A 17,220-nucleotide genomic window follows, 5' to 3' on the forward strand; every position below is an offset into this window, starting at 1 on the left:
GAAAGGGATGCAGGGAAAGTTAGGCACTCTCATTAGCAAGGAACATTTACTGTAATGGTTTGTCCATTTATTATGGATATACAGGCACTGACATCTATGAAATGAATAGTAGCATTCAGGATGATGATCAGAAATTGAGCAGCTGTACTTTTTTATTTTAATGCTTACATTGCAATGAAATTGTGGGAAAGCCAAGGGGCAGTTGCAAAAACCTGAGTCCAGCCTATCTTATTAGACCTCATGTTTCAGAATGATGATGGCTCAAGAGCAGGATGCAACTAAGTTTTCCCTATATCAATCCTCAGAGAACATTGTTGATGCTGAGACATATCTAAATGTTCACACTGATTTCATGGTTCAGTAATAGTAAATTAGATTGGTAATGAGTAATTACCACCAGTGTTTAATTGAGCTGAATTCCTAAACTAAGGCTGATACTGTCGTTACAGAGCAGCCACATCACTTACGTGTCATTACATCACATATCTGTTTTTACCTTGTAAGGTTGAACTGTCTGACTTCCTGTTCGCTGTATAGATTCCTACATGTCCCTTTCTCCCAACACCCTTACGTTGTCAACATATGAAGAACAGGGTGAATGCTTCCAGATGCAAGACATCGTCGTTGCAAAGGGCATTTGCAAAGTGTGAACTAAAAGTAAGATTCTAAAAAGGAGCAGTCTTCTTATTACAGGCTTTCTTCATCACTTCTAATGCAAATGATATCTAGTATATATTGCTCCATGGTACATAGTATTTCCCTAATTAATCTGGGAAGAGATTAGCAACAAGAACAGTGTCCACCACCTAGAAGCTAGGTAAGTCAGACTATTTGTCCCTCAGAGAGCTTTCTTGTTACCTGCTTCTTAACTGGACACAGATAACATGCAAAAAACCGAAAAAAAGCATTACTGGAGGAGATTCAAATTATTTTTTAAAAAATGTGTTATGAGTCTAAATAATTTGTTTTTCACTTGTTATTGGAGACTAAATTTTAGAAACAAATCTGAAAACCCTGTCAGCTATTCATCTGGCTAAAAATGCATTTACAAATTAAACACTGTGTTTCCATTTAGTAATAATAAACCATCCGATGTTACAGTAGATTTCCTTTCATCAAAGAGTTATAACTTGGCAAGGATCCCTTCAGAACAAATGTGTCGGGGCAGTAGCTAAGCATGAAGGTTCTCATGGTGTAATTTGAAAGGCAACAATATGAACTAAAAGTAGAGAGGAAGGGAATAAAAACCAAAAATCTTGATTCGAAAACCTGTACTTTCAATTCTGTATAATTATATCAACCATAATTATACACAGACATACACATACAGAGTACATTACATACAAATGTAAAACACCAAAAAGTAACTTTCTTGTAAAAGTTCTTCTTGAAATCTACTACAGGAGACCCCAGACAAAAATCCTATATTCCAACCATCACCAACACCACTGCAATAAGTGAACAGAAATCTTTAATATTGAACAAAAGCACTACGACACCCTACTGCCTTTCATTATTTTAGAACAAGTGTTAATGCATTGGGAGGGGGGAGAAGAAAAATAATGGTTCTGAACTTTTCAAGATATTCCGGCAATTCTGTTATTTGGAAACTTTTAGTGATATCTACAACAACTGAACAGAATAATCTCTAATAGTTTGGACACTGGAAACAGATTTTATTACAAGTTTTTAAATTGGTGTCATTGTGAACCTATTTTTATCACAGAAAAAAGCCACAGCATTTCTTGGAGCTTTCAAAAGTGAAATTTGTGCCCTAATCCTAAACACATTGGCCAGCATCCAAATAGCAGCAAAACTATCTTTGTCAACTCAAGGTGGTTTTAGATTTACTAATCTCAAATTACCGGTAATCTCAAACCTACTCACTATGCCATGTGACAAACTGATTTGAAATGGTGGAGGGGCAGGGGGCAATGTTAGCTAAACTTCAAGAGCAGTTTGTTATATGACGCTGGGATCAGCTATTCAGATAAAAGTCAAAAATTCAACTAGGCAAGACCAAAATCCAACCAAAAGTAGGATGGCATGGTAGTGGTTTGTGTGTAATTCCTTTTTGCAAGCCATTTCTCCATTCAGAATCAGCCCCTCAAAACTACTTCCCGATCTAGTAAGAAATAAAATACAGAGTACAGGCGTACCTTGGATCCTGAACGCCTTGCAAGTCGAACGTTTTGGCTCCTGAACACCGCAAACCCCGAAGTGACTGTTCCGGTTTGTGAACTATTTTTGGAATCTTCCAACGGGGCTTCCTGCAGCCAATCAGAAGCTGCGCTTTGGTTTCTGAATGTTTTGGAAGTGGAATGGACTTCTGGAACGGATTCCATTCGACTTCCAAGGTACGACTGTACCCTTCTGTTCTGCCCCCTTTTGTAATGTCTGGTTTGGTCCTGAGCTGCTTTATCCTTATACTGTCCTTTATTTTTGTCCATTCCACATGGCAGAAAAAAAATGAGTGTCTTAAATGAGCCTAGTATCCAAATAATTTGGGGGGGGGGGGCTTGGCTGGGGCAGGGAGCAAAATTTGCCCATCCTTGAAGCAGTGTAAAAATTTGCAGCATGAGTTTAACCACATTTCTGCTTGATGATATGTGCAATTACAAAAAAGAATCCACAAAGAATGCTCCAAGAGAATGGCAGCTAAGAATATTCACATCCACCACCTGTTATCACTATGACACCAGATGAAGTGTTTTCCCTTGCCTGCGTGGTTTGATTTCAAACCATGCAGGCAAAGGAAATGGGATTTGCAGCAACCACTGGTCTGCAAACCCCACTTCCTTTGCCAGCAGAGTTTGATTTCAAACTGCTGTGGCAATGGGATCCTTTCCTTTTATGCATCCTTTGCATGTGCAATTTGAAATAAAACCGTATGGGCAAAGGAACCATTTCCCTGTAGGGTTTGCTGTCAATGAGGCATGCTGTTGGTACCGATCAGCTGATTGGTGCTGATAGCAAGTATTGTTTGGGACAGGATAAAATCAGGAGTGCACTTTAAGGCTCCCAATTGTTTCTGTGCAGCTACGCCGTTACTTGTCTCACACTTTACATCACATATGATGTTACACATATGTGTGACACACATATGTGTGACAGCTGACTGTAGTTTGGGCAGAACGTCCACACACACATATTTGATCCCTCTTTCCTACAGAAATTTCAAAACACAAATTCAGATAAATGGGATACCCCGCCCCCTGATAATTCCACAAGCCCAGTGTAATAAATTTTATCACAATAGAGCACAAGTATATTTTGTTCTGGTTATTCAACTTGCCTTATTAGCAAGGATAAATGTGCATATATTACTTGGAAGAGTAATATAATAAACTCTCCTAAGCACTTCTGCTTTTGATAGACAAGCTTTTTAGGGGAAGACTGCATGGATATTTCTATTTAGTGTAATGCTCTCACCATGGAATGAGATAATGAACCAACAAGAGAACTGGTGAGTTCAGACATAGTGCTTAGTAAACCATGGTTTTGCCATTTTGAGAAAAAACCAGCATGAGTCTCAGACTTCTTAGCTGCTCTTCCCTCCTCTTCCTTATTTGGAAAGAAATCAGAAGCTTCTGCTTTAGAACTAACCACAGTTCCCTGATATAGCAAAACTTAGAGGACAGTGGTTTATTTTAACTACGGTTAGTTAAAACCAACTATGGTTAGCCAAAAGCATCCTTCCTGGTTTGTAAACTAACTGCCATTCTTGGAGGTTGGATATAATGGAGAACCAAAGTTGTTTCTCAAATAAAAGCAGAAGTTTTCAATTTTCTTGCATATGAAAGAAAGGGGAAAGGAAGCATGTTAGCCCAACGCTCATCTAATAACAGGAATGTAAGACAGAAAAATATCTCAGGGCTTTCAGAGACAGTTCTTCTGTAGGGCAACCATGGCATCTTACTTCAGATATAACAGCACCAGTGTTGATGGATACTCATGAGATTACCAATATAGCTTGTTTGGGCTGTAATCCTATGCATACGTACCTGGAAGAAAGCCCCATTAAACAAAGTAGAACTGACTTTTGAGTAGACATGCATAGGATTTGACAGTTGAAGCTATAAAGCTTTGTTACGTTCTTGCCTTGGAAACCTTACATTTGCTGATCATAAACTCCTGTGTTTAGAGATATGCTCACCGTAATAAAATTAATGACTTGAACCACCTTTTTGTCAACAAAAAAAGAAGTACAAGAGATCTGTACCAGTGACATTGATGGGGATAATGCAAGAGGAAATCACTTGGGCATCTTGTTTCATTTTCTCCTCTGGAGTTGGGAGAGGTAGTGCTTTGCTCCAATTGGTTTGCTTATCCAGTGTAGAAGGGATATTATGTATTGGATTTTTCGGCCTCTGCCCTAACATGACATCTGTATCTTCTTCCTCCGGAGGGTGGGACTGTAAATGAATACAATCAAAATCAGTATCTACTCTTTTTACGAGATAAAGTTACTTTTTAAAAATATCAGAAAAAATAGATTTGGAAGTAGGTTTCAGGAAAGCAGTAATGAAGAGCGCGTTGCAATTTCAACACAGGAAGTCAAACTACCTCACATACTGGAAACATTTAGGAGCTGTAGTTTAAAATGAATTTTCAGAAGATGGAAACAGCTTCTAGTCAATGCTTAGCTTCTGCAAAGATGTATCCTGCTACATATGATCCATATGTACATGCCATTTTAGCAACTTTTTAGTAAGTTTTAAGTCCCATTATTGTATTTAGTTTGATTAACATATACTTGAATAAACATATCAAATCAGTTCCATGCAGACTTTCTGTCTATCAGTGTATAACTGACACAACAACCCTGGCTAATCTTGATTAAAATTACTTGAAGGCAAGTTACAGTGGTTTTAATGGAATTCAGCATTATCCAAAGTATTGTTTGTACAGAAATTCAGTGGAACTTATTCCCAATCAGATGGGTTTAGAATTGCAGTTTAAGAGCCTGATCCTATCCTTAACTTCAAAGTAAGTCTCACGAATATTAATGAAACTGACTTCTAAGGAAACATGGGTAGGATCAGGACATATGTTTTATATCACACAATAGCAACTGTATACTAAAAGAAAAATGAAAAAGCAAAAGTTGAGCCACCACCTTCAAGTCTTAAGAATAACATTCAGAAGATCATGCAAAGTAATTCAGAATGTGCTACCCAAGATACAAGGCACAAAAGATAAATAGGCACAAAGAGAGATTAGTTAACCAACTCCAAGAATAACTTTTTGAAAAGAGAGCAGGACTGTCATGCTTTGTAGTTTTACCAGGTGAGAGTAAAAGATCAGAAGCAGTTTGCTGAAATCTATGCTTATTGAGAGAACAGCAATTACTTCAGCAACAGGGCAGAAATACTACCTTCAGAGCTTTATAAAGTTCTCACTCTTCCATTTAACTGGTTACTGTTATTTGTACACAGCCCTGGAGGAATTTACTTCGAAGCATTTTCTGTTCTGTTCTAAACATTTTCACCTCTTGTTTCCATTTGTTTCCATTTCCTACTTTGCTAACATGGATTTTCTGTCCTTGGCTCTCATTTACTCTGAAAAACTTTTAATTCTTTTAGCTGTGAGTTAAAGGGCCAAAATTTGCTTTTATCTAGAGTGCTTAATATTGTACTATTTTCTAATGGATAATCACCTTCAAATAACTATAGTTCTCTTCATAAATAAATATCTTAACAAGGCTGAAGGCCCTGAATAGGCTCGCAGGCATTCCTAACTTCCTACATGTACACTGAAGACCACACTTCACATCTATTTATATAAAATACAAGCAAGTCACTTGCTTACCTTGTTGAATCATCTGCAAAATAACCCACAAAAAAATAATAACAAAAGGAACCAGTCTTCCCCCAAAATATTTTTGTCCATCCCTGGGTTAGGAAAACATTGCAGCTTTCTTTATCTGTTCTGCTTTTGTGCTGTTCCCAGCAGACATGAATAGCTCATATAAACTACTAGCACAAAAGACTTTGTTTCCTAGGTAACCTCTGAAAAAAGTTGATGCGTGCAAAAAAAAGAGAAGGCGGTTGGGGGGGGGGGAGGCCCACATAGCCTGTACTTTGTTGCTGATTCCTTCCCCTGCATAACAATAGCTTTCTGGACAAAGAAAGTGAAGTGACCTGACCACAGACTCCCTGACTGTCTGCCAATGCTACTCTTTAGCAAACAATAGCAATGATAACAGTCTATAGAACAAATTCATGCTTTGCTCTGCTATGGTTTGGATGTCTTCTTGTGGTTATCCAAAATCTCTGTCTAATTCTTTTCAGCACCCTACAAAAAACCCATCAGAGACAGATTTGGTTGGGGCCTTTAAAACTAATTAGTGAAGGGAAACCCTCTTGTGAGCTGGTAAAACCTATTAAACTTACACCAAGGGGTGGGGGGGTGGGAGAAAAGTTGGTGTTCCTTGTTGATAAGAGCATAACATAAAGACAACAAAGTTAGTCAGCCAAAAAAAGCAAGCGAGAGAAAGGATTAGGGATGGAAAGGGACAGAATGAGTGAAAGGCTGTTATGTTAGTCTTTTTTCTGATACCTTTCGACTCCATGGGGTCATGTGGCAACACTCGGTGGGGGAGGGCGAGCGGGTGCTGTAAAACTATAAACATGAAATGTGGGGGGAAAGTGGTTAAAAAAATTAAAAACACATAGCTGAGAATGTTTCTGTGGTGTGGGCCAAACTCTTATCAAGGCCAGACAGTATTGAATTTAAAATGTATCATCACTGCAAGCTGTTGTCATTCAGCAAAATTTTACTCATAACGTGTTGTCAATCGGAATTTGCTCCCTGGTTTTCCATCTGCTTAACTTCTACACATGGTGGTTGGTTAGGGAGAGAAGTTAAGTGGCAGTAATCACGTGTGCAGATTATTATTATTTATGCCACACCAGCCTTTCGATAGCTAATAATGCAGCCCTTGAAGCAACATATGAGGCTCTACCCATTGGTGTTTTCTTGTGGTTTTATGACACACCAACATAGAATTTTAAAGATTTCCCCCCCTCTCAAAAGTACTTCTCAAACCTTTGAAATATGTGTGGGGAGTCTTAAGATTTTTTGTTTCCCCCTATCATCTGTGTTGTTTATTTATGGATTTTATTCAGGTTGGATTTTATTCTGTTGAAACAGAAACATTTCAAAAACAGCAAAAGAAATTAGTACACTTTTGGTAGTAGAAATGTAAAAAGCTTTAAATGCATAACCTTAGGGCTAGCTGGGGAGTCTCAGAAAACTAGTGATGCCACAAATGCTGCTACTCACCTGACTTAGAATACAAATTTTAATGCCACATCATAAAATGCACCCAGATTAATACAAAGTGAAGTGCTTCTCTAGCTCAGATCTTAAGCTGAGGTGCTGTACCCTTCCTGATACCATGAACGGCAGCATTGCCAGCACCTAGGAGTGTGGCACTCCCAGGATACTTTCCTTAGTATGGATGTCAGACACACTGGACATGAATTATTCCAGAACACTTGCACCTGAGATACTGTAATCATGATTAGCAGGTATCCTAGGTGCCTAGCAGTGAGACCTCATAGTCGCTACCAGTCAGGCATCTGGGATGGGAAGGGGCAGCTGCATGGGAGAAAGGAGGATTGTGAAGGCTCATAGGCAACTGAGGAGGGAGTTTGACTCCTAATAATGCCAAGACTATGTATGGCAGGGTCCAACCTTCACAACTGAATGTGGAATTAAACATTTCTGAGCACAATTCAAAATGTTGGTGTTGACCTTTAAGCCCTAAACAGTCTTGGCCCAGTATACCTGAAGGAGTGTCTTCACCCCATTGTTCAGCCCGGACACTGAGGTCCTCCTCCGAGGGTCTTCTGGTGATTCCCTCACTGCAGGAAGTGATGTTACAGAGAACCAGGCAGAAGGCCTTCTTGGTAGTGGCACCCTCCCTGTGGAATGCCCTCCCTTCAGATATCAAGGAGATAAAGAACTACATAACTTTTAGAAGACATCTGAAGGCAACTGGGAAGTTTTTAATGTTTGATGTTTTACTATGTTTTATATATGCTGTAAGCCGCCCAGAGTGGCTAGGGAAACCCAGCCAGATGGGGAGGGGGAAATTATTATTATTATTATTATTATTATTATTATTATTATTAATCAAATTAAGTTTCTAATTTGGGGAAGCTGGGGGAAATACCTCAGCTCTATCTAAATCTGAGGGGAGTTCACTTACCGCTATGGAAAACAGGTTTCTGAATATGAATTGCTTTCAGCTCAAGAGGCTGTGAGAAAGGTTTATGACAACAAAGTCTATGTAGATCCAGATCTATAGGATGGGATACATTATGTTTTGCCTAACAAAACACTTCTCCAGTAGGCTGCTCCTGTTTACAAGATGTATGCTAGCTTTCAGTTTTTTAACTACCTGCCTATTCAGATGATAACAGTATGATAACATAAGAAAGGGGGGAAATCTAAATAATCTGCTGGGGAAATTGGTTTCCACTTCCATCAGTTCTGAGACTCACATTTAGCATTTGATGGACTGATGGGATTTTGAGTCTGGTTGATAGTGTCCCTACAAATAATGAGTATTTGAACTTCCAGAGCAATTTTTCCAGAGTATTTACTGATGTACTGACATTGCCAGTCACACCAAATGTATCTACAGCCTGGTCGAGGAGCCTCTGGATAATCTGATGTATATTAAAGTAATTTATTTGACAATCTGGACTTGTTCAGGAACCTGTTGTTGCCAAAAAAATCTAAAAATAATATGCCTCCTTATCAGTGTTTATGGGAATATTTTCATTTATTATTAGTTTCTATCAAGAAACATCTTTTAAGTCCATGTTGCCATTGGATGCCCTATTGAACAGAACATTTCTACTCAGTTAAGCTTCAGTTTAATAAACCATCTGATGTGGCAAACTGCAGCTTGTGGAAGCCCTGCAGACCATGGCTAGAAACCATTGTTTCCAATTTTGGTCCCCAAATTTGGTTTGCAACGCTTGTGGAAACCATGGGTTGCTAGTTTCCTGTGTATACAGAGCTCCTTTGCAGCCATTTCCCTTTCCCTTTGTGTGACCAGAAGAACAATCCAGCATTCAGCATGTAACCATGGACTACCAATTAAGCCAGGGCATAAGGGCAACTTTAAAACATGACTTCATATCCTGACTTGTTTTGAAGCCATCAATCCTATAACAGGAAACTGTGGCTATGTGCTGAATCTTGTTCAACAACTACAAATGTGTTGAATGCTGCTCGAGTACATCCTAAACCAAGATTTTTGGCTTACAGTTGCATGCAAGCAGAATAATAATAATAAATAATAATAATGTAATTTATTACCTGTACCCTGCCCACCTGACTAGGTTGCCCTAGCCACTCTGGGTGACTTCCAGAAGAAAAGAACACAAGATATATCAACATGGCCTATGTGTGAAAAAGGAGTACAGTCGTACCTTGGATCCCCAACACCTTGTGACTCAAATGTTTTGGCTCCCGAACTCCGCAAACCCAGAAGTGAGTGTTCCGGTTTGCAAATGTTCTTGGGAAGCCGAACATCCGCCACGGCTTCCAATTGACTGCAGGAAACTCCTACAGTCAATCGGAAGCCGCGCCTTCGTTGTCGAACGTTTTTGGAAGTCGAACGGACTTCGAGAACAGATTCCGTTCGACAACCAAGGTACGACTGTATATTGATTTTTCAATTAAAGTAACAGAACAGCACATTTTCAGCATTTAGCCCAGAAGATCATCTGTGTACTTTGGCATAGTTTGTTAGTGTCTGTCTGTCTATGTGTTTGTGTGCACATGTGCATATATAGATGCAATGTTATGTACATTTACTGGGATCTGCTCATGCAGAATTAGTGTAAATGAAACGGCACACTTTGAAAATGTGCAATAAAGTAAGAGGCAGGATATGACTTGCCCCCATAGGTGGATTTAGGGGAGTGTGACTGGTTCGCCCACACTGGGCACCAAGTCAAGTGGGCGCCACAATGATGAACAACGGAAGGTGAGAGGCGGGCAGGGGGTGGGGGAGAGCTCAGCACCGTGCCCTCCATTTTAATATGGCTCCTCACTTCTGAACTCTTAGAGCTGTACCTTTCTACATGAGTAATATGAATGCTAAGCATTGCTCTCCCAGTGGAGTGACTGCATATCGGCTGGACATAGGCCTGTTTTTAATTTTACAGCTTACACTAAGACCAAGGCAAAGAATACTGTGAACATTTTAAAAATGCCTGGGATGGTTAAAGAAACATAATGAGGGGACTGGGAAAATTAGATGATAATAAACATGATTAGTTATTGTAACCACCTGATAATTAGTCTTGACTTTTAAGGGATATCTCTGTGCCTTCAGTAGCAGTATGATAAGAAGTTTAGCAGATGCTGTTTCTCCTGCCACTGTCTGGCAAATCTCTCTCAGCCACATGATGATTAAAGGCAAAGATGTTCTATGTGGATTAGAAGCTGGCAACCCTTGCCACAATAACCAATAGTATTGGGGAAGAGGAATAACTTACTTTTAGCAAGGGATGGTTCTTTGTCTCTTTGTTCTTCTGGGTGTAGGTCACAGGGAGGGAGGGAAATGGGGGAGCCACCACAGAGATTTGGCCCAGGACTTTTTGTTCCCTGTTATCACTCCAGTTTCGTTGCTCTGTTTAGCAAAAACAGGAAATAAGAAAATTGTTCAGACTGATGTGTATTTTAAAATAATCTGCCATGAAAAGCCTAAACTTTGGTCAAGATGCAGTTCATGGGAAGTGTGCACATTGGTATGATCTCGAGGATATTCATAGGAGGAAGCAAGCTTTGTTACTGGACCAGTTCTCACGTGATGAGGATCCCCATCCTTAAAAGCACTAATAAGAGAAGTCCTTATTTGGCAAAAATGGGCAGTGCAACATGCATCTTTGTACACATCCTCACACACCCTTCTCTATCCTACATTTAGGCAAGGAAGAGGCAGTCTCAAAGTTCAGTCTCTTTAGCAAACAATAGCAATGATGACTGGTGACACCCCCATTTATACTCCTTCTACGTACGTCCGACAGTGTATATGTGTGATGCTGGGAAATAAATAAATAAATAATTTCATACCTTGAAATGGCGGGAGAGAGCAGCAGAGTCCTCATGGCTCGTGCAGAGATCCTCTTCAGAGCCCAAAGAGGATATCAGTGTGGGTGGAGGAAGCCTCAAAGAGACCGGAGGCACAGCAGGGCTTTTTTTTATGCTGCTGAGCCTCCCCACCTAACAGCTGATGTGTGGGTAGCGCAGCAGCAGAAGCTGCTTTCCTGCACCGCCTCTAGCCTCCTACCAGCCCCTAGTTGTGGAGATTTTTGAATGCAGCATTTTTGATATGAAATGAAGAGACAGCAGCAGAGAGGGCATTTAAAAGATTATTAGAGGGTGCTCCCCACTTAATGCAATTTCACTTATGCATGTGGGACCCTGGAATGTAAACCCACGTAAGTGAGGAATCACCTGTATTCCAGGAGAAATCACTCAAGGAAGGGTGAAAAGCAGGGCTAGTGAGAGGTGTTGCTGGGGAGCAGATGTGACTTTCAATGTCCAGGGCCAGACAGAGAGGCCTGAAGGGCTGTATTTGACCTCCAGGCCTGGGGTTCCTCATCCTTGCCATAAGGTGGTAGAGTGAACACCCAGCAGGAACTGAGAAGCCTGATTTCAAGCTCAACCTCTAAGCTGCTACACTATACCAGCTCTCAACATACAATGAAAAAAGTATTAGCAGTTTTTTGAAAGATGGCAAAATGAAGTGATACTATGCTTCTCCTACACATCTCCTCCTCCTCCTCCTCCTCCTCCTCCTCCTACTGGACCCCAAGAAAGAACTAATTCGCACCCTGGTAGAACATTTAAAACACATACACAGACAGATGAAGACAAATTTTCTTAGTTTTTGAATATAAATTCTGCAACCACCAAGTCACTTGCTAAGAACAAAGTGCAGGTGAGTTAAGGCAAATGGCTCCAAATGATGGATGTGGTAGTTTAGTGGATATCAAATGATTTAAGCAGGAAGTTGTCAAGAACAAATTAACTACTTAGTCTCTCTAGAGTGTTATTCAACTAAGATATACCCAGAGTAGACTGAATGAAATAAATCAAGTTACTTACCATATTGGTTCAAATATTAGCTACCCCTGAATATAGGCCACACCCCTAAAATGAGGTATCTTAAATCACAGCTTAAATCACAATGGTAGGCTACATAAAAGTTTTATACAAGTCATATTTGGGTGTGGAAAGTGCAACCTATATTCAGACCTATATAGTAAGTCCTTTGATTTTAATAGGCCTGTTCACCCATTATGATCATTCTGCTGTTTCACTCTTTCCTCAACTTGTTGTCTCTTGGCCACAAGGTGGCAGAAGATGATTAAATTTAGCCAAAGCAGTTGTGATGTAGACACACAAATGTGTGTATTCTTATTTTAACACTACTATGATTGTATTTTCCCTTTATTTTATTTTTTATATTTCTATGCTGCTTTTTATTCAAATAAATCCCAAAGTGGCTTACAAAAAAAAAAGATAAAAATAACATAATGGAACATCACAAATGCAGCATAAATTGTATAGAATACTTAACAAATCACCAGTAAAACAATCACAAATTAAACAATTACCATCTATGCAACACTATTTAACAAAACAACTAAAAAAATACGCTAAACATCACAGTTACACCAAAAATTATATTATAGGATTCACAAAGTACCACAGCAGCCATATCTATAAAATAATATTAACAGCAACAAAACAAACAAACAAACCAACCCCTGTTGAATTTGTATACCTGCTCTCCCCACCACCATGACTCATAAACTTTCATTCTATTCAATGCATCAAAATACATCTGCAGATAATGCTCCTGGCTGCAATTCCCTTCTGAAGGATTCTTGCAAAGGTGGTGGTCCGCACAAAGACTCTCTCCCCTCACACCCTTTCTGCCACTATGACATTTCCATTTTCCTAACAGAAAAATGGAATACTAGGCTGCAATTTGGAGGTTAGGTGATTCTCTGACGTGTGTTCAACTATGATTAAAAATATCATTAGTTAACATAGCTACATGATCTGTGTGGGACCGATAAACTACTTGTGAAATCAGATTAGACCCTTACAACCTGTTTCCAGTTTTCTTAGGGAAAACGCCTTAAAATTATTACACAGATCAAAGCTGATGGAAGACTAATAGGTGCTTGATTTATCTAACAAACTTCAAGACACTTTGGTGTGTGTGTGTGTTTGAATTTTTCCATGCCTTTATAGTAAAACATTTATCTACACAATTGCTTCTTCAGGTACTTCACTGCTAGCAAGATCATGCTCAGCATTTTCTGGTGCAAGAGAGGGCTTGTCCCTTGTGAGGCAAAAAGTACCTGGAGGGTGAATTTTTGTGGGAAAACAGCAGGAGACAAAAGGGTTACACCCTCCCCCAACATACATGGAATACAGTGGTGCCTCGCAAGACGAAAATAATCCGTTCTGTGAGTCTCTTCATCTAGCGTTTTTTTTCGTCTTGCGAAGCATCCCTATTAGCGGTTTAGCGGATTAGCGCTATTAGCGGCTTAGCGGCTTAGAAAAAGGGGAAAAAAGGGAAAAAACTCGCAAGACTCGCAAGACGTTTTCGTTTTGCGAAGCAAGCCCATAGGGAAATTCGTCCTGCGAAGCGCCTCGAAAAACGGAAAACCCTTTCGTCTAGCGGGTTTTTCGTCTTGCGAGGCATTCGTCTTGCGGGGCACCACTGTAATAGAATTGCAGAGGTGGAAGAGACCCCAAGCAATGCAGGAATCTCAACATGCAGTTCCCCCATCCAATTTAAAACCAGACCAGACCTTGCTTATTTTTGCAAATGTGCTAGCTGGTGTCTCACTTCAATTTACAGCTTCCACAGCATTTTGTAAAAAATAAAATAAAGAATTCCAGAGACAAACGCAGTCATGTGTACTTTTGACTTCTGTCAGAATTATGACTCAGGAAGCAAAGGAGAATTAATCAAAGGGAAGAAGAGTCAGTTAAGGTAAGAGCCTAAAGTACATGCTGTTCCTGGAGATAGGATGGAGTCTAGTGAAGTAATTGTTTGAGTGGAATTGCTTATACTTGCCTAACAGAGCTGTCATTCCAAAACCTGCTCTGGGGTTTCCTCCACCCCTCTGGAGCAGATTTTTTTTTTGGGGGGGGGGGTATGTGGGAAGTCCTTAATTCTTAAGGAAATTAGCCCTGAGTGCTCACTGGAAGGACTGATCGTGAAGCTGAGGCTCCAATACTTTGGCCACCTCATGAGGAGAGAAGACTCCCTGGAAAAGACCCTGATGTTGGGAAAGATTGAGGGCACAAGGAGAAAGGGACGACAGAGGACGAGATGGTTGGACAGTGTTCTCGAAGCTACAAACATGAGTTTGACCAAACTGCGGGAGGCAATGGAAGACAGAAGTGCCTGGCGTGCTCTGGTCCATGGGGTCACGAAGAGTCCGACTAAACGACTAAACAACAATAATGTGGGAAGTGCATGGGCGCAGGGAGAAGGGGGGAGGGGAAGTTGTATTGCATAAATAGAAGTGATTCTGTTTGGACAATGACTTTGTTGGACATCACCTTACATCTTCTGTGAGCTACTGGAACGCAAAGCTGTTTCATTGACTACACGGAAATGATTTACCTTTCCTCAAGGCTCGCAGGTTCTGCTTTGCATGGCGATGCAGCTCCGCTACACAAGCTGGTCGGGTGGAAGGAAGGAAAATGTTTCTTTGCTGATTCCAAGGGGCGCGATAGTAGACACTCAGTTTACTCTCTGCATCCAGGTTTGAGACAGCTGCAGAACCAAAGAGAAAAGGACACTTAACTCACACTCATAATGGAGCAGTCAAGTCTTTTCAAATGCATCAAATCTGCTCAGAAATCAATGCAACACACTAAAAACTATTTTTAAAAATGCATTATAATTTGAAACAGGGAAGGTGATTTTCTGGTCGTAATTCAAATCCATAAGTTTAAGAAATGCCAGGGTTCATGAATCTACCAGATTTTAGAATCATTTTGAAGAGTACCCACTGCCTGTATGTATGAATGAAAAAACAAATGAATGAGGAGATGGATGTGAATAAACTCTGAAACATTTTGAGAACAGCATGAATAAAATGGATATAAAATTAGACACAATAACTTTACCCTCAGATATACTGGCTTATTTTTATTTATCTAGGTCAGTCAGAAGCATAATGAATTCTGACATTTACCACTAATCTTTAAAATTTTAGAAAGCCACCAGAAAATATAAGACCATTATTATATTAGCTGATCAATGATCAGATTTCATTCTCATTCCCATGATACACTAATAAAAGATGACAGTAATCATCACTGGTTTGCAAACCTAACACACATTTCTGACATTTACCAGTAAATCTCTGAGTAAATTTACATACATTATTGGTATAGGACATTTATGAAGACACACGGGTGTAAATGACAAAAATAAGTTTTGTGACATGGAAGTCTCTGACATTCACTGGTATAACTTGAGTCTACTAAGCACCTTCAGCAAATGACCCTATTTCACTTAAATAATAATAATAATAATAATAATAATAATATATATATTAAATACAGAAAAGGCTGTAGCACTATAACAACAGCTTATGTTGCCTTGAAATATATAATGCACCAACTTTGAAGTAGCTTTTCTCTTTTCTTGTACCTTCAAATCCCCCATCTTTGACCACAGTTAAAACCATCACTCTGTATTTCATAATCAAACCCTTTCAGGTTCCTGATTACAAGACGCAGGTACTGGCAGAGTCTGGCAAAGGAAGGGAAGGAGCATAGTATAGCACAAAGAGGCAATGAAGTTGGTGGGAGGAAGAAGTTTCCAGGAGAAACTAGTTGTAAAGAGATCCTGCATGCTGGAGTCTGCAAATGGGAGTTGCAGGATTGGGTGTTGAACGTAGCCAACGTGCCCTTGCTGTCAACAGTGGCTAATGTAGGTGACCCTGCCATTCTATTAACTGTATAACTGAAGCAATGTAAGAAACAATACCTTAGTGTAGCAGCACCTCTGGAACTCAATGCCTATTGACATCAGACTGCTGCCTTCTAAAAACACTTGTTTAAACAAGCCTATCCAGGCATGCAGAATGTTGATGTATGCATTAATCTGTTTTTGGTTTATTGCTGATTCTATCTTTTGAGTGTAATTATTGATAATTTAATTTATTCTCTTTGTAAATTGCTTTGAGGTCCCCCCCCCCCAATCAAGTGGTATAGAAATTTTATTAAATAAATAAATTTTAAGAATCTGCATCTTTTGTATTTTAACCTTGAATTCCTTGGATGAAAAGTGGGATATAAATATTTTATACTGTACTATCATCCTTCTTTCCTACACTTAAAATGCATCAGCTTCTGTCACTGATTGATAGTTATCTACGTACAGGTAGTGCTTTTTTCAGCTGGAGCCCATCGGAGCTCAGTTCTGGCACCTCTTAAATGGGTGCCATTGCCATTGTAAGAGAACAAGGAAGAAGCTCATGGTGAGCTCTGGCACCTCTTTTTCTAGAAAAATAGCACTGGGTACAGGGCAAACAGCCAATGTATGTGAACAGCTTTGTCACATGAAGACAGGCACCACATGGACTGGTTTACGACTGCCTACATACAGTGGCTATGCCATGTACCCTGGCCCACATGATTACATGGCAATTGATGATTACATGCAATTCCCAAGTATGAAGAAAAGCAGATTTTCTAGTTTTTCACTCTTGATCATAAACATCCATCATTCATAGCCTCTGCTCTCCAGCTTTCTTCTTCTTTTTTAATACTGTAGCTAAGCTGTGTATGGATGCTTGAAGGTAGTATGGCTTAGTTCACTCAGGCGTGTTTGTTCTAATAATAACAACACAAAGGCCAGCAAGAAAGATTTCTGCTCTATTTATTTTGATAGATCCAAGGGGTTACCCCCACGGCTCTGTCTGCTTTCCTAGACTCTCACATTTCCCTTTTCCTTCTTTTACAATTTCTCAACCCTTAATTACCAAATGGAGAATACGGTTTAAAAGAATTCTAGCCAGCGTCCCAAGTGAGGAGATTTTAATGTATATAAATAATAATGTGTGTGTGTGTGTGTGTGTGTGTGTGAGAGAGAGAGAGAGAGAGAGAGAGAGAGAGAGAGATTTAAAAGTCAGGGACATT

General features: G+C 39.7%; 1 protein-coding gene across 5 annotated transcripts in view; it reads right to left on the reverse strand.

The window, feature by feature from the left end:
- Positions 1-17,220, reverse strand: part of NHS (NHS actin remodeling regulator) — a 243,826-nt gene that overhangs the window by 11,297 nt on the left and 215,309 nt on the right. For 3 of the 5 annotated variants that reach the window (XM_079972421.1, XM_079972424.1, XM_079972423.1), the window contains exons 2-5: positions 14,690-14,842; positions 10,527-10,660; positions 6,562-6,624; positions 4,223-4,415 (exon numbers count right to left, since the gene is read on the reverse strand). In XM_079972421.1, the coding sequence (XP_079828547.1) occupies positions 4,223-4,415; positions 6,562-6,624; positions 10,527-10,660; positions 14,690-14,842 (543 nt within the window). The other 2 variants (XM_079972422.1, XM_079972425.1) reach the window with 2 other exon arrangements.

The sequence above is a fragment of the Podarcis cretensis genome (assembly GCF_951804945.1).
Source record: "Podarcis cretensis genome assembly, chromosome: 4".
NCBI classification, from domain to species: domain Eukaryota; kingdom Metazoa; phylum Chordata; class Lepidosauria; order Squamata; family Lacertidae; genus Podarcis; species Podarcis cretensis.